This window comes from Aplidium turbinatum, chromosome 13 (assembly GCF_918807975.1).
Source record: "Aplidium turbinatum chromosome 13, kaAplTurb1.1, whole genome shotgun sequence".
In the NCBI taxonomy this organism is placed as follows: Eukaryota; Metazoa; Chordata; class Ascidiacea; order Aplousobranchia; family Polyclinidae; genus Aplidium; species Aplidium turbinatum.
The window spans coordinates 3,101,534-3,126,886 of NC_137484.1; the positions used below are offsets into that span (position 1 = coordinate 3,101,534).

Here is a 25,353-nt window from a genome sequence, read left to right on the forward strand (position 1 = left end):
CATCTTGTAGCCTTCATCATCAGCACAATAACAAGCCTACAGTTCGTGACCTGTCATGGGTTACCTTTCGTTTCTGCTGCGAATTAAATGTTGGTTACGTTTCAAATGGTCTCATGCAATTTTTTTTTTTCAAAACCTCTTGATGAAAACTTTCTGCGTACGCCAATGACGAGGTTATCTGCAATTCTGATGATACGTATCTGAAAACTTGTGTCTGAGATCTAAAACATAACGAAACTATAACAAAACTCAAAAAATCTATTTTTGCATTTTTTTACGAGTGAATGCGCAATGTTGACTAAGTTACAATAATGTCAAGCTATGAGCATGGGGATTCCCAACATCAGTTCCTGTTTTTTGTGTTCACTGCATTTCTTTAATCATTCGTACTGGCGGGCATTCAACTTGCGTCACAATCAACAAGCTTCACTTGATGTGACGCAAGCAGTTTAGCCAAGTCTATGCTGAATTTAGAAGCAAACGAACACGCACCAAGACAATAAGCATCAACTACGGAACAGTAACGTACGCACGTTTTTTTTTCAAGGGGGAGCATCCTACCATACTCAGCTTGCATTGACGATAAATTTTTCGTTTGCAGCTACTAGTTTGGATAGATTTTGTATTGAAAACAATAAAATGTGATATAACACTCGACGTCACATATAATGTTTTACGTGGACGACGAATATCCAGGCCTGATGCTAATAGCGCAATGCAAGTTATCATAACAAGATTTATTAAACTACTATCGGTGCCAATTGTCATTTTACGATAAACAGAACCCCTTCTATTGTTTTTCGGCAGTCGATTGTAGCAAGAATTGACAGCGATAGAAACTTGTTTCAATCATGAGGCTGGACTCAAAGCAAAGAATACTAAACTACTGTAACTTTTCCATTTTAAAAAGTCTTGATGGCTAATGTGGACTCCACATTGTGGTCTGTGAAGGCCACACCGGTATGGTTAGCGAAACACAATGCTCGATGTTCCATAGTGAGGCAGTGCTGACGCCAGGAAGATCGCTCCTTCTCAACACCCCTTCTATTGTCAAGCGTAATAAAAGCGTTCGTATCGCCTTTAGATATCCCTGCTAAAACTTTAATTTATTCATCTGTAGCAGTCTTCTGCAATATTTACAGTATATCATTTACTTCTACAGCAGCAGTATTCTGAAAGCGAACACCGTGGAGACCGATCCTTATACTGGAAGTTTATTAACAAAATGCAAACAATTACAGCAGTGGCAGAATCCAACACAAGACATCTTTTCAATTAGAGAACATCATGGGAGAACATTTAATATTTTTCATTTGTTTTACGTTACAAAATTTCTGAAACTGCACAGTTGCATTGATTTATTACTAACAGTGGTTAAATAAACGTAATCAGGTTATAAATATGTTTTATCGAAGGCAACAACAACATTCTTCTAACACAACAAAGTTACATAAATACAACGTAAAAAACGTCATTTGCTAAAATCATTTGCAAATACTCAAAATAAATTGCATCAGGATATCAATTCAAATGTAAGAGTTAGAGAAAAACGCGACCTCTAACGTCAGTAACCTAAAAGCAGCGACAAGGATGCAACGTGCAACAAACATCAGTGCAAAGTTAGACAATGCTAAATCAACTACCAAGAAAGAAATTGCATTTTAATCGATTGGCTTATAAACAGATTGCACGCCGATATAAAGAAAACATGTTTGCTTGGCTTTCAATACGTCACACGTAGATGTGATACTACACTGAAGCAAATATGTCACAAAATGGAAAAACAACCACAACATAAGGAAAAGAAACTAAAGTAACTTCAGTTTTCATAACTTTGGGCGCATGAGAGTAACTCATGGGGAAATCTCTAATCCGAGCGCGCTACAATGACTGCTCCTTCACTTTGCTTAAATGCAATAATTACTAACAATAATAATGACGTTTTCAAATGGCTGAGTCTTTGCAGACTTAGCAAAGACGTTAGCACGGAGTTGTCCAACAAACAAGCAATAATAGTAACAAGTGCTTCAATCTATTGCACTAAGACTGAACTACTGCGATACAAATGAGATTGACAATAGAATCTATTTCGTTGATTGGTGAAAAGCTTCGTTATTCAAGAGTTGATGTGGCTCACTTGCTGCGTGCAGGTCGCACAACGAGTTTTAAAGTAAAACTTTGCTACAAAATTGTACGATTGTTGTCGAACAAACACGGAATATCAATTGTTGCATGGTCATGACGTGAACCAACAAACACTTTGTAAAATTGTTGCCTTGACAGCCACCACCTGATCAAGGTGCCGCTGCGTGTCAAGTATGACACAGCAGGTTGCCGACCCCTGGCTCAATCCACATTGGTATTTATTGATTGAAATAACGTTGATATTGCGTTGTTGCAAGGCTAACGATGACAAGAAGAGCCAAAGAAGCACGATTTGCACAAATCTGGAGAAGAATCAACTTCCTGAAGGCAACGTTGAAGTTTTACAGAGATCGGTGGAAACTTTCTACAGTGAAAATAAAGATCTCTGAGGAACAGTGAAGCCAATTCGCTATGGAAATGTTCCCAGAGAACAAATCAACCGTTTTTTACATTCAAAACGATCGATTTGCTCTCTGGGGACGTTAATGAAGTGAATCAAAACGACAGTTTTCGACAAATTAAAGCTTTGCGCCAGTGTTATCCTTGATTTCAGTGTGCATCATGTTATCAGTATCAGTGGTTATTGGCGCACCTCAACGATGTCGGTTGGCGTCTCATCTTGTGGATGAAGAATCTCTTCTCAGATCAGGTGGCCCCATGTTGCTTGTGGAGGTTGCCAGCTGCAAATCAAGAATGCTTCATCATGATAGGTCTGTAATGTGCTGCCACAATGTTATGTTCCATCCGGACATTCTTTCTCCAACATCGGTTCCATATTTTCTACCGTTTTGGCAGCGGTCAGTTAACTATGCTTCGTTACTATTGATCATTAAGCAATGAAAGCTTTGAGCAAAAACTCACATAATCTTAAGTTGATCCGATGTAAAAATACCTCGATCTTTGGTTAGTTTCTTGCGCATCGCACGGGCACGGCTAGTGCGGTGTTGAGCTTCTCATTGTGGGGGACGAGGGAGTTGTTGGCGTAGTGTAGCACAAGGTCGGTCAGGGTGGGGTGGAGGTTGAAGGGTTCAGCAAACCCATACCCATCGGGGGTGCGCTCGATTAAGCAGTGGTTGACACTCCCCTTGGCCCTGGAATAAAAGCAAGGGTTCTTCAATGTACAAGGTTGTGATGGATGGCAACCAGTTGACCGATGTAACTTCACAACATTATAACGATCTCACACAAGAATCTAACCACAGTAATGACAATACTCACACTAGAGAACAGGCGTGAGGGGCTTTGGGATCATCTTTGTCTCTTATCAAGAAGGTGCCATTATCTGTACCTTGCAACACATGAGCCGCTTCTTGCCTGGCAAAGCAAATGATAGTCAGTTATCCACGTCGGGATGAGTTACATTCATTTTGCGTAGAACCAAATAGAAGAACACACCATCAACTGCATGATGTTTGCCAACATTGCAACATCAGACGCCGATTGCATGAAAAACGATACAAGTCTATACAGTATTTCAAGATATCCACCCACATAAGCTGTACGTGGTGCAGGCGTCTCTAGTAGAACGGCAACCTTGCATATATTCATGCAAGCAGCAGCGTTGGAAAAGTTCTTTGTGACGTCATTGCGCCAGGTTGGCCGCTATAGTTGCTGGTTGGCAACAAAATGTGAGCAGGATGAAGTCGTGCAATGAACGCCAGACGATTGGCTCTGTGACAAACACAGCTTTGCTTCCTTGTTGACGCAACAATAGCATGATCTCACAATAAACAAACTTATTTCCTCAACGGACCAAACATTTTCACAATTTGCAAATTTCCATGAGCAAATGAAATACGATTGCAACAAGGTAAAACCGTAGATTGCAATTAGCTTAAAAATATAACCATTAACCAACGATAACAGTTACTTAACTATGCGGTTGTCTGTTGAAATAGCCCTGAGTTGCGCAGCAACATGCGCTGATAAAGCAATGCCATCGCGTAACAAGCTACACAAGTACACATACGTCATAGTGATTTCACGACCTTGTTGCTTGCCCTTGCAAGATGATGATTTTATTTTGTGACGACACACAGGATGATGTAATCACTGACGTAACAATACAGGCGGCCGGATACAGTGAAAAGCTATACAGACAACTGCTTCAAAAATTCCTTCCTACATGTTTTTTTTCTTTTAGTGTTAAAGGTATTACTATGCAAGTGCACGCTGTTAGTCACTACAATACGTTATCAACTTCCTACCTTCCAAAATCGGGAAAGTACCAGTTCTCGGCGAGGCAGTGGTCAGGGTAGCGCCGTCGTAGGCCGGCAGTGTCCAGCACAACTATCTGGTCGGGATCGCTGGTCTCGTCTTCGTCCTTGAACTTAAGATGGCGGTTGATCATGTTCTCGGAGATCCTTCTAGATTTTATATACCTGAAGTACATACATCAAACGTTTAGTCGGATTCTTGTAGAGGTGTGGCAGCCAGCAATCCGAGTGGCTGCCTGAGGAAAAGCATTAAATCCAGTAGAAAAACTCTAAACCACCGCAGAAAGATCCATTCAATCTTTGTAAAATACTATTTTCATTTTTTATAACTTTATTTTGAATTTTTATCATGTTTTTTGGTGATGCTATATAATATTTTCTACATAACATTAACAATTGTTTTCTTAAAGTTGACTCACAATATCCTGTCATCGCGAAGCTTCTTGATTCTAAGCATCTCTTCTTTGCAAGCATTGAGCTCCTGGTCAAGTTTGCCGTTTGCATGGGTGTCTTCATCCAGTTGCGCTCGAAGCTCTGTACACTGGCTCACGATCGCTCTCAAGCGCGCTTGCATGCGACGAAAGTTTTCCAAAAGCCTGTCAAGTTGATGATAATGAGGTTGATACGGTAATAACCCAACATCAAGTCAACTGGTGCTTGTATTGTTCTATGGATTAGAGCGCGGTCGACATCAAGGCTTTAAGAGCAATACACGAATCACACAGCTGTGACAGCTCTGACCGTTGCAGGTTCAAACTATCGAAGTAGAAGTTGACCCGCTCTTATGACGCTGTTAATGTTAGAGATCGAAACTGGCTTAAAATAGCTGACTGGTGGCAACTGGAGCAACTATACAACGCAAGTAGTAAATGTGGGCAGGACAACATCGACTTTATGACTGAGCCGCATGAAATCGAACTATCTCAGTGTCATGACACTGTTGATTTGAGCTTCACAACCTTCCAGCAATGTTTCATCACCACACAAGCCAGTTGGATGGTGTGGAACATTACGATCTATAAACATACAGACCTTGCCAACGTGCAAACTACGTTAATGAGGCTGATGGAATTTATATTTTGAACCCTAGTTGGCTAAATGTACTTTTAAAATCTTTTTAAAATGTTAACCGCTATGAGAAAAAAAACGAAGTTTGATCACTGAATCTTAAAACATTGCAAAACACCAGGTTTCACTTTGCAATAATGACACATATTACATTGTTACAAAAGTTGCTGGATGGTCATCGGGTTCCCGACACATCACAAGTGCTACAATCTAGTTGAACATTTGCATGGTGATAGTAGCACAATAGTAGCCTAAAAACGCATCAAATATATCACACAGAAAGACCATACTACCCAGGCTACCACCTTATACTAATGATTCTGACCAAGCGTAGAAGATTATGTTAGCATGGCCTTTGCACATGCGCCTCAATGGTCTTAACATAGCTTTGAAGCAATCACGAAACAACTTCACACAAACTCCTGATGGAGTTGGTGTGTAGTTGTTGTCGGTGTTTTGATGATGGCGTCACAATGGCCACTCAGCTATAAATTTTCGTAAAATCAGCTGTTAAAAGTTTTAACCTGTGCAACTTTTTATGGCAAAGTAATAAAAATCCTTCATTTATTAATGTGCATACAACAAACGTCAAGTCAATTATTAACTTAACGTGATGTTGCAAGCACAAAAATTTTGAACCAAAAAAACAGAAGTCACCAAAAAAAGGCCGTCACCACACAATGAATATACAACGCTATTAATTCAACTAAACCGCCCCGACTATCAAATAAGGATTGCAGAGATGAAATGCGCAACAAATCGTTAATATGATGCAGGAATATGCTGCTGCGTGGCTACAACATTCTGCCTGGCCTGAGGAAGTGACAAACCAAAGGATGGAGTGGGTGGAAATAACCTGATGTGGGTGGGACGAGGCTCAAAGGAGTTTTGAAGCCTAAATTATTTTTAGCACACATCCTACCACCCGTCTTGCAATGCTATCGCTGAATGGAAGATTAGTACAACCTTGTGTTTTCATAACATCATGCTGTTATGATTGGCTAAGCCAACAATTTCTCAGGCCTTTTCTCCATCGGCAAAATATAGGACAAAGAAAGGTTATGTTTTCTTATTTTAAAGTATAGTTAAGACCAGCACAGGTTTACTTGGTCCTTAAGGAAGCAGTGCCTGTTTGGTGAAACGGGGCAATCTGATGATGTAACTTATACAAAACTAAAATAACGTTTCGCCTACTATTATCACTCACAAACGTTGACGACCATAATTCACCAAGCCTATACATTATCACTGGTCGTGACAAGCAAATCAAGCCTTCCGCCTTCAAGCCAAGCATAAGCGCATGACGAGTCGTGTTCACCTTTGTTCATCGCGCTTCCCGCGAGCGCTGTCAAGACATTTGCTCAACTTCCCGCACTGATCATTGAACATTCGAATGGCTTCCTCGTAACCTATTATTGCGGTTTTGTTGAACTGGATATTCTGAAATAATCACAAAGGATATCGCTTTAGTAAAATAGTGCAAACAATGCACCTCCGGCAAACTTAAATTTAAAAGATCTACTCGTGGGTTGTGGCAGTAACTTCTGTCAACAGTAACTTCAGTATCCACCCGCGCGTAAGCTGTAAACTATCTATAGTGAGTGAGGCAAAAAGAAACACACTGCAGACCACAACATCTGCAACTGTGCCATTTACTATGCGCCAAATGGTGTGCGTGGTCTGCGTGAACTGGATGACGAGTCTATTCAGTGGCTGCTCGACACCTGCTCAAACATCTAGACCGAGTCGTCGCCACTGCTCAAACATCTAGACCGAGTCGTCGCCACTGCTCAACGGTGGTAAAAGGCAGAGCCTCTTGACCCTTGGAGTAGTGAAGAAGGAGTAATGAAATATGCAGAAGAATAATGCTTCAAAGTTTTGCATACACAAATTTTTTCTTAGGTATTACAATTGTTGCTTAATTTCCATTCGAGACTGAGCCCTACCACCGCATTATAAAGTAAATCACTTTCATTTCCTTGCGTACCAGGAAGCTACAGTAGAACGTTTCAATAGTTATTTAACTTTTGCACTCATGACCACGCGGCTGGCTGCAAGCTTGAAGCGGCAATCGCCCAAAACACACAAAATCGTTGGTCAGACCTATCGGATTTGCTGGTGTAACATTACAATTGCGAAGTCCATCACTTTCGGCTTTATGCTTGCTTTCACAAAGCACTTGATTCCACAAGTGTTATGGTTATTTTAGGACAAGAACAGTTTGCTCGTAACCGAAAATGATCGACAAAACCAGGACACAAAATGATGAAAATATCTTTTCACCATTTATTTGATTATTCCTAGGAGCAAAAACTCCTCGATGTCTGGCTCAGGCCATCCAAGGCTTTTCACATGACAAATTCGTGCAGTGCCGTCCGAGGCAATTGACAATAAGCGTGCTCATAAATCATAATACAAGAAGAATAACCACTTATGTTTTTGTTTTAATATTAGAATTTGTGATACCTGTTGTCGCTTAGAAAAGTCGATATGTTTTTCATCGTACTCATTGCTTTTGTGGACAAACATCTGGTCCACTTCACGCAGGGACTTCCACAACTGGTCCATTTCATTCGGGCCCGATCCACTGTTGTCCACCTGAACATGAACAAGCCCACATAGCATAGAGCGTTTTTTTGTAAGAGATTATAACTATCCACTGGAAAAACGATTATCAGCGCAAAGATTTAAAATAGCCACGCATCAAATAAAGGTATAATTGAGCATATTAGAAGGCACAGAAAGGAAGAGTACACGATGCAGCTGTGAAGAACATGCCACTGTTTTTCATTGATGTAAATTGAAAATAAGTGAAAGACCAAGTGAACATGACATAGTGTTAAAAAGTTTGGGATAAATAGGCCTTTCCTTTTGGGGACCAAATGAAAGAGCCCAATTCAGTCCAGCAGCAATTTTAAAAACATAAAAAACGGGCAATGTGCAAAAAAATCTGGTTCAAACGCTGGCTATTTGCTAAGGTTAGCTCAAAGGCAGCAAAAGTAAAACATTCTACTCCTAAAGACAATGCTATGACAATGTATATACCTGAACATGGTTCATGGTTGCAGCCGACGCTGGATACTTGAGAGTGATGTTGAGTTCGGGATTGAAAGGCGTAAGTGGTTCATGCTTGAAGTAGTTGATCAAGTCTCCAACAGAAGTGAAAATAAATGGTTCAGAGAAGCCGAACATTCCATCGCGATGGCAAATCCGTATAAGCTTTAAGCTGCCACCTGAAGCAAACAACACAGGTTCATTGACGTAAGCAACAACATACTTATCAATAGACACAACAGGGTTTTCAGAGCAAACGAACCTCGATCGGATATTTACTAGCAATCCAGCATTCTTGTACATCATCCCCCATCCACAACTTGATACACCAAAATAACACTTATGCTGCTACAATTGCTGGATTCGACCAGTACATAAAAAACATGAACTGCCCAATGCTACTATGACAAAGCAAGGTTCACTGTGGAAAGTCCGTGGAATATATTCTGTGGCCAGATTATGGAATAGACATCAGCTTCCTCGGGCAAGTATTTAAAATCTATGGTTTTCAGTAAAAAATGGCCAGAAGGGTTTTTGTTATTAAAGAAAAATCCTATTTTGAACCATGTTGGTTGTTGAACAGCACCGCTGATCCCTACCCACATTACGGGCTGGTAAATTGGGTTGGTGTAACTGTTGAAGGTAAAGCGGCCGGGAGAAAGGAACTGGCTACTCTCGTTAGTGCCGAAGGTTTGAATAACAAGAATCTTACCTTTGGAGGCTCAGAAACACTGAGCAATGAACATGGAATATTTAAAGCGACAGTAGGTAAGTTTGTGAGTTTCACTAAAACCACCCTAATGTACAGAAGCGAGCAAACAGTCAGTCTCAACACCAGGCCGTTTAGTGGCTGATAACATAATGTAAATTAACAAAAGAAAAACAAATGTAAAGGAATGTCCTAAAAACATATTGGCAGCGTCTGTAAATATTGACTCCTTAACAACCAGTAACAACACAATTTCCGGCCGGTGCTAAACCAATCAACTGTGAAAGTAAACAGACAAAAAAACGTAAGTGAATATTTGAAGACTGTCTGAACGAAGTAGATTGAACTCAATTCAAGGTTGATGTTTGTGTTGTGACAATGTGCATCCATTCCTTGCTACCGTAAGAAAATGCCAACCATGTATTTGTTTGCAACGGCAAATCGTTCAGTGATGGAACCTCCAGTTGAGGCCAAACTCTGGGCAATTGTTAACTCTCAGATGATAGATTCCGGCCTACAGTCGAAAGTGTGTGCATTGTGCAAGCTTATTTTGCAGATTTCAAGCTTACTATACTTTGAAAATGAATGTGTTTCAGTATATTTATGTTTGGAATTTATACATCGCTCAAACTAAAGTCTCATACAACAGTTTTTCAGTAAGTTACGTCTTACACAACAATTCTCAACACCAAAATATTAGATTAAATTCAAATTCAATTTCGCAAGGTGGCCTTAACCGGGTGTCAGTTTTTGTAGAATAAATCACTAACCAGTTGAACTAGAAAGCACAAGCTACGGTCGTCAATAATAACATGCACCCGTGAACATACATTTTAAAACATGAGTTATGGCGGCCGCGCGTTATTAAACCCTTGCTGGCGTGATCTGCCTTGCACGAACCATAGAGCCATGCAGCGGCGCAACTAGAAAACATCAAAGAGGGTCGGCAACGAGAGAGAAAACTAACAATTATTTGTAGAAGTGGATATATCACAGTTAGATTGTTAGAATATTAGCCTAGTGTAAATTGACAGCGCAATGATCCAATTCTGTGACGTGCGAAGCGACCTTTTTCGCTCTGTGCGCTCACTCTCAAAAAAAGTTTCCCGCGCTTTCGAAAGTAGGCAACAAATTGTTTGCTCTCCAGGCCCACATTTTAAAAACCATAAACAGACATAACTCAGCAACAACACTACATTTAACATATAAAAAAAAAAAAAATGTAATGTTGTTGCTGAGTTATGTCTGTTTATGGATCAAAAGAGCTACCTCTCTACCCAAATTACATTTTAAAAAGTAGTCCGCACAAGCTTAGGGCCTGGATCCGCGTCAGGTTTGACAAGATTGTAAAGAAAATTTAATTGCCGTCTTTTTGATACCAAAATTATAAAATTGGTTTAAGAATGTGTGAAGTTGCGACCATACGAAGATTACAAATCAGACTAGCCTAAAGCCAGCTGCAGTTTCGTTTTGTGGGTTAATAAGGTTACATTCTAACTAGCCAATTTACCAAATTCAAAGAAAGGAAAAGAAATCCTTTTTAGTTTCTCCACCCTCATTCTCGTAATCCCAATCAAGACAAAGGGTTAGCTATTCTAGCCTGGCCTTGATTGCCTTATCTGTACCCGGACGAAATCATTCATTTGAACCAATCGATACAAATTCAAGAAGAAAATTCTAATGTTTACAATCTCTATAATATTATTTCTAATGTTTACTGTATGTTTCGTCAATTTGTTATAATCTTTTAATGTTTGTTTGTGTAATTTATAGGCCTAACTAAATTGTTGTTTTTTTTTTAAAGATGAGCCGGTTTCCCGCACTTCAAGTTTTACTACCCTGGAAAGTCAGCCATTTTGTTTTTATGACATCATAATTAATTTGTTTGCGTGAATAAATGACGGTCTGTTAATGTACGGTAGTAGTAGTAGTCCAGTTTTAATCCGGTGATGTCCCCGTTACCAAGGGTGGCCGGATTCACCTCCAAGTGCCGCAATCGTCTTCACACCCTGCCTCCACATCGATCTGTCTAGCGCGTCCTCTCTTGTCAAGCCCACCTTGCTGCTTTCTTCCTCAACTTGCTTTTTCCATGTTTTCTTTGGTCTTCCTTGTTTTCTACGACCCTCCACTCGCAACTCCAGCGCTCTTCTCAAAACATCATCTTCATCCCTTCTCAAAACATGCCCATACCACCTCACTCCATTCGCCTTCGCCAACTTATCAACACTCTCATTCAACCCAAGCAAGCTCATAAGTTCTTCGGTATTCCTTTTGTCCATCAGCTTTACACCACACATTGCTCTCACCATCGCTCTCTCAGTTCTTCTTAAAATCGCCAATTCGTTTTCCCGTAAGCACCATGTCTCACTTCCGTACAGCGTTGCAGATCTCACACAACTAGTATAAATTCTTCCTCTCATTTTTAACGGAAATCTTCTACCACACAACAACTCTCGACATTCTCTGAATTTCATCCAACCAAACCTTCCTCTTGCAGTCACTGCCGCTTCACAACCACCACTGGCATTCAATCTATCTCCTAGATAGCAAAAGGCATTTACTGATTCAATTTCGTCATTCAGCTTTTCAACAGGACCAATCATTCCTTTCTCAATCTTCTTGCATCTTTCACGTTCAAAACCATCTTCAGATCTGCATGTCACTCTCTTCATCTTTGCACATCTTCCATGCACCCATTTCTTGCATTTCGTACATGTAACAGAATTTGCCATCACTCTTCTTCCGCAGACGCCACATGGGTCAATTTTGCTCATTGTGATTTCCCCTTCCGTTCCGCTTATTACGACCTTTGTCTTTTTGATGTTCACACGCATACCTTTACATTCAAACGACCCCTTCCACTTCTCAAATTTCCCTCTCAGATCTTCCATTGTGTCACTCAACAAAACCAAATCATCGGCGAACAGTATCTCCATTAATGAATCTTCTCTTACACATTCGGTGATCACATCAATCACAATGGCAAAGATTAGAGGAGAGAGGACAGAACCCTGGTGTACACCGACCTTCACCGAAAACTCGTCTGAGAGGGCAGATCCAACGCGAACTCTCGTCCTTGCACCGTCGTAAAGACCCATTACGGCTTGCACGAGAGCTTCTGGCATTACTTTTTTTCTCATTGTCCATTCCATTACTCTTCTTGGAACTCTATCAAACGCCTTTTCCATGTCCACGAAACACATGTACAAGTTCTTACCCTTGTCCCGATATTCCTCTTTCAACCTTCTCAAAATAAAAATAGCATCTGTCGTTCCCTTCCCAGGCATACATCCACACTGCACCTCGTCCAGTTTCACCACAGATCTTATTCTATTCTCCAACACCCTTTCCACTACCTTCATTGCATGCTCCAACAGCTTTATTCCCCTATATGACCTACAATCCATTACATCACCCTTTCCCTTGAAGATGGGTATCACCACACTCATCTTCCATTCATTTGGCATTCCTTTTCCATCTAACACACGTTGACTGATTTCCTGCAGCTTTCAATCCTGTCTCTCCACTTGCGCGTATCATTTCCACAGTGACTTCAGATAGTCCAGGAGCCTTCCCCGATTTCATTTTCTTCATTGCTTGCGTCACCTCTTCTCGAGTAACTCTCTTTAATGGACCTGCTACCACGTCGGCTTCCACATTTTGATCCCAATCGTTTTCCTCGTTCATTATCATCTCCATATGTTCTTTCCAAATTCTTCCACGATCTTTCTCACTGAAACCAAGTTTTCCATCCCTTCCTTTAATACATCGTCCACCATCCACATCTTTCCCATCCCGCTTCATAACCTTCATAAACTTATATACTTCGTTAATATTTTTTGTATTGCGGTTTATGCGACTTGAGCGTGAAACAAGTTTGGTATGCATAGAACAGCGGTCGGCAACCTGCGGCTCTTTTATCTCTGCGCTCTGGCTCACGTGATACTTTTTTGTACTAGATCGTGTCACAATTAAACCATTGTGGTGCAATAATTGTGGTGACCATGAATTGATTAGTTGTGTTTCCCAGTCATGTTCAGAGTTGACAGCTGTTGGAATGATAACTACAAATCAGTTCTACAGGGTGCGGCCGAATAACTCGAACAAAAGGCTTTCCTGTAAGCGTTAGGTTTTTGCTGTAAGCAGTCAATTAGATGATGCGGCTCAGAGCAGGTTTTAGTTTGATGGAGACGAGACCAAATGGCTCTTTCAATGCTAAAGGTTGCCGACCCGTGGCATAGAACGTAGCTTGAACTGACACACGTTAAGTAGTACGTAAGTCTCAGTCTAGTTAGTCGTTCCTCTTCTTGAAGTAGCAAATCTTAAAGGGGGCTGTCATGCCGACTAAACAGCCTCCCTAGTTGCGCCCCTGTAAGCCATGGTATCCTGTGAGATTGCTGATTTTGTGAGTTTATCTGCAACACGCAAGAAAATTGCCTCCTTAAATCCTAGATAGACGCAAGTATGCCAAACTATGGGGATTATTTATAAAATGTTTAGAAAAGTTTGCTTGAATAGCTTAACAATAATAATGTGAAAACAAATTAATAGTTTTTTGATTTCTTTCCAAAGTCTAAACCTAGGCTAATGTAATAAGCTAATGCAATAAAAGCGTTTCTTCTCGCCTTTTCCAGTTAGCTTTTCCCACTTGTGATAATAATAATGTATGTTTTATATAGCGCAGTGATCACCGCGTTGCTCTCAGCGGCCTACAAAGCAGACAGCATCATTGCACCAGTATGAAGGCGCAGGAAAACATTTAAACTTTCTTTGAATGTTTGACTACTTATAGTATACTGTCAGATGGAAATAACAAAAAACTGTGAGATAGATCTTATTTATACACTACAGTAATATGAAATTCGCACAAAATGACTTGCACTCAATGGCAGCCTTTACTAAAATATAGCCTACAGTACGATTGGCAATGGCGCAAAGGTTGTGCAGCTGTGCTCCCCAATGTAATCATTTCTAAGACAAGCGCTCCCAAAAGCAACAAACTAACCTTTACAAAGTGTCAAAGTGTATTCATTCGGGTTGTTTGTGGAGTTGCGGACAAGAAACGTCCCATCTGGTTCATCAGCTAGGCGTTGCTTCACTTCATCTTTTGACGCATTCCCCCAGTACCATTCGTATTCCTACACAAAGGTTTCAGGTAGTTGGTGCAGCCTTTAACCAGTTTAGCAAAACAAAACTACATGAATGCAATAATACATTTAAAAGCTGAAATGTTTAAGATAGTCGAGCAAAAGTGGCACATTCTTCTACGAGTTATTCATCATCATCATAATCTATCGTCGGTTTGTTCCCCACTAGTGGGGACTGGGGGTGGCCGATTGTTTCCGCGCAGCAATTGTTTTAATCCCTTTTCTCCATTTCACCCTGTCCCTTGCATCTTCCGCCTTCAGTCCGATTTTTTTAAATTCATCCTTCACTTGTTGTTTCCACGTTCTTCTTGGACGACCGCGTTTCCTCTTCCCATCCACCTTTAGATCTAGTGCGTTTCTAAGAAAACTTCCTTCCTCCCTCCTTATCACATGTCCATACCATCTTACTCCATTTGCCCTTGCCAGTTGGTCTATGGTCTCTCTCATCTCTAGCATATCCAACAATTCTTCAGTCCTTTTTTCCCTTCTCGTTTTCACCCCACACATTGCTCTCACCATTGACCTTTTCGTTCTTCTCAGGAATGCCAGTTCACTCTCTCTCAATACCCATGTCTCGCAACCATTATAGCATTGCAGGCCGCACACAGCTCCGATATACTTTTCCTTTCATCCTTAGTGAAAATTTTCTGCCATGCAACATTTCCCCACATTCCCTGAACTTTGCCCAGCCCAATCTTGCCCTTGTTGTCACTGCTGCTTCACATCCACCACTTCCATTTATCCGATCACCCAGATAACAGAAGTCTGTCACTGTTTCGATGCCATGGCAGAACTCATCATCATGGCCTTCCACTTCATTCCTTCCTTTACTGCATTTCCCACAAACTAAACACTTCGCCAATCTTGTTGCGGCACATCTTGCATGTACCCACTTTCCACATTCCTTGCATTGCATTGAATTTCTCATCACTCTCTTGCCACATATTCCACAGGGATCTACTTTGTTCTCAACAACTGTTCCTTCTGCTCCACTCACCATCACTTTTGTTTTTTCAAGATTCACCTTCATACCCTTGGTTTCAAATGCTTCTTTCCATTTCTCAAACTTTCTCTCCAGTCCCCCCATACTATTACTTGTCAAGACCAGGTCGTCTGCATACAAAATTTCACTCAATAAGCCCTCCCTCACTCCTTCAGTTACAACGTCAACCACAACTGCAAATATCAGAGGTGACAAAACTGATCCTTGGTGTACACCAACCTTCACAAAAAACTCGTTTGAATAATTTGATCCAACTCTCACTTTTGTTCTTGCATCCTCATACATAGACATCACAGCTCTCACTAATACCTCCGGTATACCTCTTTTCCTCATTGCCCACTCCATCACTTTCCTTGGTACTCTGTCAAATGCCTTTTCTAAGTCGACGAAACACATATATAATTTGCTCTGCTTCTCTCGGTATTCCTCCTGCATTCTTTTCAATATAAACAGAGCATCCACTGTACCTTTTCCTGGCATAAATCCAAACTGCATATCATTTAATTTCACCAATGTTCTCAACCTCTTTTCTAGTATTTGCTCCACAATTTTCATTCCATGCTCTAGTAGTTTTACACCTCTATATGCACTGCAACTTCTCACACCCCTTTTTCTCTTGAACAGTGGAACAACAGTACTATGCTTCCACTCCTCCGGCATTCCCTCTCCATCTAATACCCTTTGGCTAAGTTGTAGCATTACTTCAATTCCCAACTCTCCACTTGCTTTTATCATCTCTACGCTCACTTCTGATGGACCGGCTGCTTTATGCAGTTTCATTTGCCCCATTGCCTCCACCACTTCATCACGAGTAACCTTTCCCACTGGATCCTCCACCAGATCAACCTCTGTCATATGATCCCATACATTCTCCTTATTCATAACATTCTCCATATGTTCCTTCCACACATCTCCTCCAAGTAACTCATATATTCATAACCAAGTAACTCAATATCACTGTAAGGCTTCAATAAGTAACCTCAGCAATCGGCATCTTTACAAAGCTTGAATCCGAATCTTACAATGCTCAAATTAATTTAGCTTGGTTGGAGTTTGTTCCATTTACCAAGGATTCCCTTTTGAACAAGTTTGTGCAGTGATGTATTTTATCAGAGAAATGAATCGAATGTATCAACTGAATCAAATCTATATATACAAAATTTAACTTCGTTATCAAGTGCTACTGTATTGCTTACTCTTTTTAACTTACAACAGTTTTTTTTGATCAAAAAGAAAACATTAAAATGTATTCAAGCAATACACCTGTGAAAAATTTTTCAGCAATCACGCTACACCGTTTAAAACGATCACTAAGCAGACTGTTTTGTTAGAGCGGTTACACCAAACTTATTATGATTTCACATTTTTCAAAAATCACTCCATTGTTTTATCGGTTGACCTACTGACCTAGCACTCTCAAAATCAATCACTCTTCCATCCAGTTGACACAAGCATCTACAAGAAAAAGCATCCCAATTACACAATGTTTCACAAAAGCAAGCGACATTACCGTGAGAGACTGACTTTTTCTGTAACTTCTATGAGGAGATGAAGAAGGTGGGGTGTTGCATTCTGTGCGGTTATGGAAAGGGACATAAGGGCTTTCGTTTATTAGAGAAGGCCTCAATTCGCTTCTGCACAAAAACAAATGCATTTGATCAAGTTGGATCAAAAATCATTAACATTTTAGCACTACCGTCAAACAGTACAATTTTTCCCAGGCGGACAACTTTGCCCAAAATTTGTGAGTTAGTCTGACCACAATATGGTCTTCCTATTGTATTCGGTTTATCTAATGACTGACAATTGAATCCTTACCTAGATAAGGATTTAATTGACTGACAAAAGCAGCGGTTGAGAGCTATGTGCATGAATTAGTGGTGCGATACTGATTAGCCCAGCCTCATGGGTGAAACATGTGTCTGTCGCTGTCAATTCTTGCTACATTCGATTGTCGATAAATACAACTAAATAAATACAACATGCCGGACGCCGGTATTAGATTTGGAAGTTTTAAGATTATTCTGTTGCTAAATAAATAGGTCAATACCGTAGGTCAGTGGTTCTCAAACTTTTTTTGTTGCGACGCCTCTGGAAAAGTTTTCTGGACTTGCGACGCACCAGCAAATAAAAGTTAATGAGGAAACTTATTATTAAAGTTTTGTTTGGTGATACAACAACGAAAAGCAATGCATATTATTTAATGTGACGTGTGGGCTTGTTTGTTTTTACAAAGTTTATTAAATCTTGGGAGAATTTTTGAAATTGCCACCCGCATTTTTCTTTCAGTGTTTGGTGATCGAAATTTGCTTTTTATCACCGCCAAGGCAGAAAATCCTGCTTCACATAAATATGACGTGACATATGGGATAATAATTCGTAGTGCTGTCTTCACCAAAGCTGGATAATCGCTATTCATTGAAATCCAGAAATTTGCCGGATTTCCTGAATTAAACATCCTTTTCAGGGAATTGTCAGAAAAAAGGTCAATGTAGGCTTCTTTTTCTTGTGCAGTAAAAGACAGTGGAGTAGGTTGGACGAAAGGATCACGAATCCATTCGTAGTTTGATAAATTTTTCGGAAAGTATTTTGCAAATTTCGACTTGAGCTTGGACAAATGTTGCCCAAATATGTTTCACAAATTTGAAGGCAGGGTCATACTTTTCTTTTCAAGCAAATTGGACAAGAAAGTGAAGTATCGAGAGCTTCTATACAGGTTTGCTATATCTTCCTTCCACAATAGCAGCTTTTTAACGAATGCTGCAATTTTATCTGAAATGTCATTTTTATTCGGCCCTTGCATAGAAATGTTCAGTTTGGCGAAGATATCACACAAGTAAAGTAAGTCAATTTCAATAAAAAATTGTTCTGGGCTAAACAATCTACAAGTGGATTATTTTCTTGCTGCAAAAAAGCCTGAAGTTTATCCACCAATTCGTAAAATCGTTCAAAGAATTTTCTAAGCGAAAGTCACCTGGATGAAAATTAAAAGAGCAAACTCCGATGCGCTGCATTCATTTCTCCACAAAGTTTTTTGAAAACTCTTGACTTCAGTGGGCGTGTTTTAATGAAGTTAACAACTTTGATGACAACTGAAACTGCTAATCAAAGGATTAACCTCATCTTTATAAGATAAACTGAACTTAGCTACGAAACGAAACTCTTCTGCGACGCCCTTGGAAAATTGCAACGACGCACCAGGGCGTCGCGACGCACAGTTTGAGAACTACTGCCGTAGGTCAACAGATGTTCAAAGTTCGAGTCAATTGTGTTAGTGTACTGTATACGTAAATTGAGGCAATCTTCTCGCAGGGAGCTATTAATTTGTTACCGGTACCTGGTTCAGCAATTAACGTTATTTTATGATAATTCAACGTCTCTAGATGTCGAATTAATGTAAAACAAATGTAAATTTCTTATTGGGCATTGTTGTTACACAATATAACCAGCCTGGGAAAATTAAATCGATTTGTACCGACTCGAACGTTGAATCAACCCAAAATTAACTTACTTTTTCTCCCCGTGAGTTATTCAACGTGAATTACCGTAACAGTGAGCGTAATCGCACTGCTCGCTTTATCGCTACTTTTGGTATTATTACATCACAACAAATCAAACAATGCGGTTGTGATAGACTACTCTAGTATATTTTTCGCTTCTTGTTTTGCAACAATTTTTTTTGTAATAAACGTTCACAGCAATTGCCGAGGCAATTTCAACTTTTGCCATTTGGCCTCAGCAACGTTTTTGCCGAAGTAAAAATATGTTAATTTCGAAAACTGAGTAAGATCAACTAAAAGTCTAAAAGCTGTGTGAAATTGGAAACTTGAAATCTAAGGTTAAGGTAAATCTATATTATAGATACCGCAGTCAGTTCATTCTAATGATCATTTGAGTAGAATGAGTAGAAAGTATGACTAATTGCATTTTGCAGTCAATAGCATTACATGTGCGCCTTACAATCAAGTGTATGTAGGCTACTGTACTGCATTGCATGACAATGCATACAGTGAACAAGCGCGGTTTAAAATGTGTTGGCTGACTAATCAATTTCTGCTTTAAATGCATAGACTTCGTGGGTGCAAAGTTACTTTTACTTCATTCTGGTTTTGGTTTGCTTTCTATGAATGAACATTGAAATCCTATTCGCACTTAGCGTCCATCCCGTTAGCTCAGTGGTTACGCGCCCAACTTAATATCATGCGGCGCTGTTTCGACTCTCGGGGTGTGCGCTTGAGCAACGCATTTCAAGGACTGCTCTCCATTCAGCGACACCTAGTGAATGGAATAATTCCTCGGCAACAACACTTCAACAAACAGAAACTTTATTCTGCCAATCTCTGTAACCGGTCCTGCATCAAAAGCCTCCAAAAGTATGCAAAACTACCAGGAATAATCTATCAAGGCTTTGTCAGTCCAAGGATAAATAAGACTCAAAACCAACCACTTCAGCAATTTGGTTTCTCATAACTATAACATCATTTCAAAGAGAAAAAGAAACATTTCGCTTGTTTTTTTGTTTTTTTAAATCAAAACTACCTCGACCTCCAGTCATTATTGTAGGTTAGCACATTGACAAGGACTGTGAATATAGATCGCCAAGATTAAAGTTCCTGGGACTAGTGCAGTAGTATACACAGCAAAGGAGTATTACAACAACACATGGCTTACTTAATATTAAGTAAGCCATGCAACAACACAATTGAACAAATTTTGTCCAAACATGACAGACTTGACGAATGAAGATGTAACAAAATAAATAAACGAACCGGCATAGCTAATTATAATTAAAAGCAATAATGTAAAGAAACTAACGCTGCTCTACGTGGTACAACTGGTGGCGGATTGTCATCATAACTTGATGCTTTCTGGCTTGAAACTTCAGGGTAACTGAAAGTAGATTGTTGGTGCATGCTCTGCAGAGTTATTTCTCGAATAAATGTAACAAAATTTGCAGGAATGTAACCAGTTTCTTTTGTCTCCATGTTCATACCATACAGCCACCCTTCAGGTTCATACTCCGTGCCCTGAACAGTGCAATCACAGACAAAGATTAGAATACGCACTTACGCAGTGCAATGTTATGATGCAAAATTTAGCCTAAATAACTAGACGATTATTCCTTTGAAGAAAGTATATAAAAATTAGGTTGGCAAATAAATTCTCTTATAAGCTCGCGCAAAGCTCACTGCTTCGGCAGTTTGAGCACTCTGGCAAGATGGGTGAAAGTATCCAAATGTGGTTCCTTGCGTACCACAAATGGAAAAATCCCACGCTGCATTACTTATATAGTAATAAGGCGTTCATGTCTAGTGTACGATTTACTGCACTGAGGAGACCTTAAAGTCGAAACAGTGACGTCCTGTCTGCAGTTATATATATATATATAATGAGTTTTAAGGCAATAGCGCCAAGCTTTATAAAACAATATAGATGTCACTTAGGAGACGTGTCTCAAAAAGTAAACCATTCAAAATCTATAGACAAATTTACCATTTTTACAATGCATATATTTCATAAATTTATATTTTATCTGTCTATGCTAAATTTATTTTGTTCTTAAATTATGAATTTATATATTATTATATGTCATTAAAATGCATCCCATTATGGCATACATAATATCGGAATGGCCTGTTGCGGTGAGTCCGATTTGGTGAGTTCCCTATTCGGTGAGAGCCTTTTTTGGAGAGTTCCGTATTCGGTGATTTTTTGATTTTTTTTTTAAATTATCAGGTACCGTAGCCTAATTATCATTGCTGTTTTAGGGTTAGGCGTTAGGGTTAGGGGTTAAGGTCTTATTTCAATGTTTAGCAACGTTAAAATGATCGTCGTCGTCGTCTGAGCTTCTGGGGCCGAGGGTCTATCCTTTTACCACCCCAGATTCACGATGTTCCCGGACTACACTGGAAGGCTGCTAGAGAGCAGCCAGTCTTTAGTTTCATCATCCATGACGCGCAGACCTTCCACTCCGTTAGGTGGCTTGAAGATGGTACAGTCATTGATGATGTGGTCTGCGGTCTGTTCCTCGGCACCACATTCACAGGAGGAGGAAGAAGCCATTCCCCATTGGTGCATGGTTGAGCGGAAAAGCCCGACGCCCGTACGGAGACGGTTGAGGCGCACCCATGCCTGTCTCTGTAGTGTCAGGCCGATGGGGCGTGTGTCGGCGTCGGGGATGAATGAATGGAGCCTGGTGGTGCTTGACCTCCATTCAGAATGCCATTTATGGCAATGTTAAAATGATGTAAAAGCGGCAATGATAATTAGGCTACGGTACTCAATAATTTTCAAAAAATCACCGAATAGGGAACTCTCCCCAGAAAAAGGCTCTCACCGAATCGGAACTCACTGAATCGGACTCACCGAATAGTAGCAGACCCACGTCCCACATAATACATTATGTCCTTAAAATTGAAAACAGTAAAAAATCTAAAGTGACAAAGGGCAGGACATGTAGCAAGAATGACAGACAACAGTCAACATAATGGGCCAAAATAACCAGACAGACACCAAGATAAGCGAAAAGAACCAGAGGGAGACCAAAAAGATAATAGCAAGATGACATTAAAGAAAGGATTGGTATCACCTGAATGAAAACAGCAAAAGACAATATATAATGGTATGGAAACATATGTGGAGGCCATCTGCCAGCAGTGGTATGACTGGGTGATGATACATTGATTGGTTGAATCTTATATCCTCAGACTGGCAAAGCTTCTTTGAGAGCTTAATCCTGGCAGTCTTGCTTTGAACCACCGACACAAGCCCGGTAAATGAGATTGACAGAATGAAGTTTTCCAATTGTTGTTGCCGGGGAATTATTTCATCCATTAGATGCTGCTGAATGGAGAGCAGCCCTTAACGTGCGTTGCTCAAGCACACATCTCGAGAGTTGAACCAACGATGCTTAATCTTAAAGCTTCTTTGCTCACAAAGTCTCATGCTAACAAACCAACTAGTTTCATCAAGAAAAATGTCTGGAAGTTACCTGTTGACAGAAGAATAACTGATCATTGGTTTATAAACTTACTACAAAATCAAAGCAAAACGGCTTTTTGACAAAGATAATATCATTCTTCTGACATCGGATGCAAGCTTGCATGTCTTGGGGCTCACATTTTGTCACTACTTGATACACAATGCCTGCAAAAATATAAAAATTAATGTTACATAACCGTACCTGTATGTCATATTTTAAGCAAATATAAGTAAAATTGTAACAATCGTGATAAAAAGGGCATCACATATTTGGTTTTGAATCTTATTTATCCTCAAACTGACAAAGATTTTGATAAGTTATTTCTGATAGTTTTGCATACTTTTAAAGGCTTTTGATGCAGGTCTGGTTACTGAGATTGGCATAGTGAAGTTTTCCGATTGTTAATAAGTTGTTGCTGGCAAATAATTCTATCCACTAGGTGCCGCTGAATGGAGAGCAGTCCTGATGTGAATTGCTCAAGCGCACACCCTGAGAGCTGAACCAGGGCAGCGAGATCTTGAGTCGAGCGCTTAACCACTAAGCTAATGGGGCAGACTGTATGTCGATGTAAATTGTGTGTATACTGTACAGTAATTGTTTCAACACAACTTTTAAAAACTGGTAAAAATTTATTTATAATACCCAGTCACTAAGCTACTTTATTTTTCTGATTTACCAGAGCTTTTTTACAACAGAAAAAATATAAATTCATGTTTCAAAAATCGGTTAATTAGTCTTGTGTTTAACTGTTTATAGGTTTACTCTGCTACTTAAGAACAATGCAAACAAGGCACCGAAACATGTTTGCAGTTATGTTTAAATGCACTGCTTCCCAAATTTTATAGGTTGACACTCAGCCTTTTTGCAAAACTTTCATCAGCAACATTTTTGTCAACGTGTAAGGCACTTTGTTTAGTTTGTGAAAAATGGAATGAATGCAAGTGGAGAGAAAAATTTGCACATACCAACAAAATGGAGAAATGTTGGGTTGTGGAAGCCAGCGACCAAACATGGCCAACCGGCGTGGCACCGTAGGTTTAGAGGCCATTTAACAAAGGTTTAATGGCCTACTTAACCTGTTACTATAAGTTATATCAACTAGGATAGGCCTACTGACTTTTATACATAATAATAAAACTAGACCATTAACATATCTACAAGTACTGGACATACATAATACATATATACAAATCATACTTCTGGTTACTGTATGTAACAATAAGAAAAACAATTTATTTACTATTGCATTTTGAAAAACTTTCAACATCTGTTTTCCGAAATGCATCCAAGAAACTTACCTGCTTGTTGCTCTGGAAATTGGCTATACATGTCAGTGTGTAGAATGTTTTAGACTGTCTAAACGGCCATAACAGAAGTAATTCCAGTCTAGAATATCATTTTACAATGGGGTCTAAAATGATCAAAATTGAACCGAAAACCAACCTAGGCTAATACAGGCTTTAAAAAAGAAAGTCAGTATAAAATTAGCTCAATAAATATGATTGGTTGGGTTTGAATCTTTATCCTTGGACTGACAAATCCATTTTAAGGCTATTTTGCTTGTTTTGTTGTTTTTTTTTGTGCTATCTAAGGACAAAGTTTTGTCTGCAATGTAAGTCGTAAGAAAAATGGGAGCTGGTATACAAGTCCCCCCCTGGTAACTCATGAAACTCATGACAAAGACAGGACTCGACCAAACATATAGGGTGAAACTACTTTACCTTTGCTTTACTGTTCACACACTTCAATCCACATGTTTTAGTCAATTCCTCTTTGTCATGTGTTACCAAGGGGGGGGGGACTTGTATCCCAGCTCCGAAAAATGTAACAATGTTTTGTTTATCGTATCTCGGCTTACACCCGGTGGTGGAAGATTTAGATTAAGTGGACGGGAAGGCAAGGAAGCTAATCTTCGTGTCCACCTTCAGGCATGCCTATAAGTGTCCTGCCAAAGACACAGCCGAGCTCTTGAGCTGTGTCAAGTAGGCGACCTTTGGATATCTTCCAACTATCAATCAACAAATCGATTGTCTCTAAATGTCACCAAAACCAAACATATATTATTTTCAAGTCAAGGAAGCAAGACACTATCATACCACCCACCCTTGAATATTAGACCTCCCCAATCCCCGGACTTTTTTTTGTTTTCATTTATATTGTGACTTTTCTGCATGGGTTTTCAATGCTGATTTTAAAAATATGCATAAAATTTTTTTCGATCAACGTCTGGGAAGTTATTCGCTGTTGCTTAGCAACAACCTTTCATAAAAGTTACAAAAATCTCCTTTAAAACCCCTTTACTTTTAACCTAGTATCCTGATATCTAGATTATCTGAAAGCATTTCTTCTGCTAAAGAATTAAAAAAAAAATTATTAAAATTAGACAATCGGTACCAAAGTTATGATCGTTTAAGTACCCAGATTATGCAGTCACGCATGACTGATTTTTGTTAATTTATTGCCAAACGATACTAGAAAAATGGTGAAAGTTGCTGTCAAGGGGTTTTTGGGGGTAAGGAGTTCAAAAAATATATTAAAAAGTGTCTCAGAGCAACAGAAAAAAAGTTATTAAAAAATTGATACAAACAGTCATGCATGAATGATTTTGTCGCAGTCGCTTCATTCCTACAACGAGATGTATTCCTTAGGCACCACAAACGTTAAATGCCTGGAGTCATATACAGTATAACATGGAACCGATCATCTCAATGTAGCTAATATCTGGGTACCCATTGCACTTGATGTTAGAATACACGCTACATTGCTCGGAAAGAGCACTGATCAAGTGCAAGATGGTCACAGTCCGCCACAATTTCAATAGCATCTCTTACCCAGCATAATGTAGTCTATGTATCTAAATCATGTGGCAAAAAATGGATTAAGTCAGCTGAACTTAACGATAACCTTCTGTAATGCATTTCAGGTTTCACTATTGATCAGTTAGCATTTTCTACTTGTATCTTGTATGATTATATAGCGTATTGTATACACTTCTGCTGTCTGATATTCCGTGTGTATTCATGTATCCA

At 39.6% G+C, this 25,353-nt stretch overlaps 1 protein-coding gene across 3 annotated transcripts; it reads right to left on the reverse strand.

Moving 5' to 3' along the window:
- Positions 1-1,204: 1,204 nt before the first annotated feature.
- Positions 1,205-23,850, reverse strand: LOC145782504 (phosphatidylinositol 3-kinase regulatory subunit gamma-like). 3 transcript variants are annotated; one of them, XM_082594306.1, is made up of 13 exons: positions 23,623-23,850; positions 22,376-22,488; positions 20,158-20,369; positions 16,853-16,973; positions 14,198-14,330; positions 8,475-8,662; positions 7,896-8,027; positions 6,748-6,869; positions 4,781-4,957; positions 4,353-4,526; positions 3,364-3,459; positions 3,038-3,236; positions 1,205-2,825 (listed from the first exon to the last, which is right to left on the reverse strand). In XM_082594306.1, the coding sequence occupies exons 1-12, from the start codon at positions 23,651-23,653 to the stop codon at positions 3,050-3,052; spliced, it is 1,686 nt and encodes a 561-aa protein (XP_082450432.1). In that variant the 5' UTR covers positions 23,654-23,850; the 3' UTR covers positions 1,205-2,825; positions 3,038-3,049. The 3 variants fall into 3 exon arrangements, with proteins under 3 accessions (XP_082450432.1, XP_082450430.1, XP_082450431.1); XM_082594304.1 differs by having other exon boundaries at positions 16,853-16,976; XM_082594305.1 differs by having other exon boundaries at positions 3,007-3,236; positions 16,853-16,976.
- Between the last annotated feature and the right edge of the window lie 1,503 nt (positions 23,851-25,353).

What these genes read in the sequence shown, in the direction of transcription:
- LOC145782504 (XM_082594304.1), bottom strand. Translation starts at nt 23,653, where the DNA reads ATGTATAGCCAATTTCCAGAGCAACAAGCAG. An exon ending in ACTTTTCTAAGCGACAACAG is followed by an intron (nt 6,870 to 7,895) that starts GTATCACAAATT and finishes TGATTATTTCAG; the next exon opens with AATATCCAGTTCAACAAAAC. An exon ending in GGGAAGCGCGATGAACAAAG is followed by an intron (nt 4,958 to 6,747) that starts GTGAACACGACT and finishes TCAACTTGACAG; the next exon opens with GCTTTTGGAAAACTTTCGTC.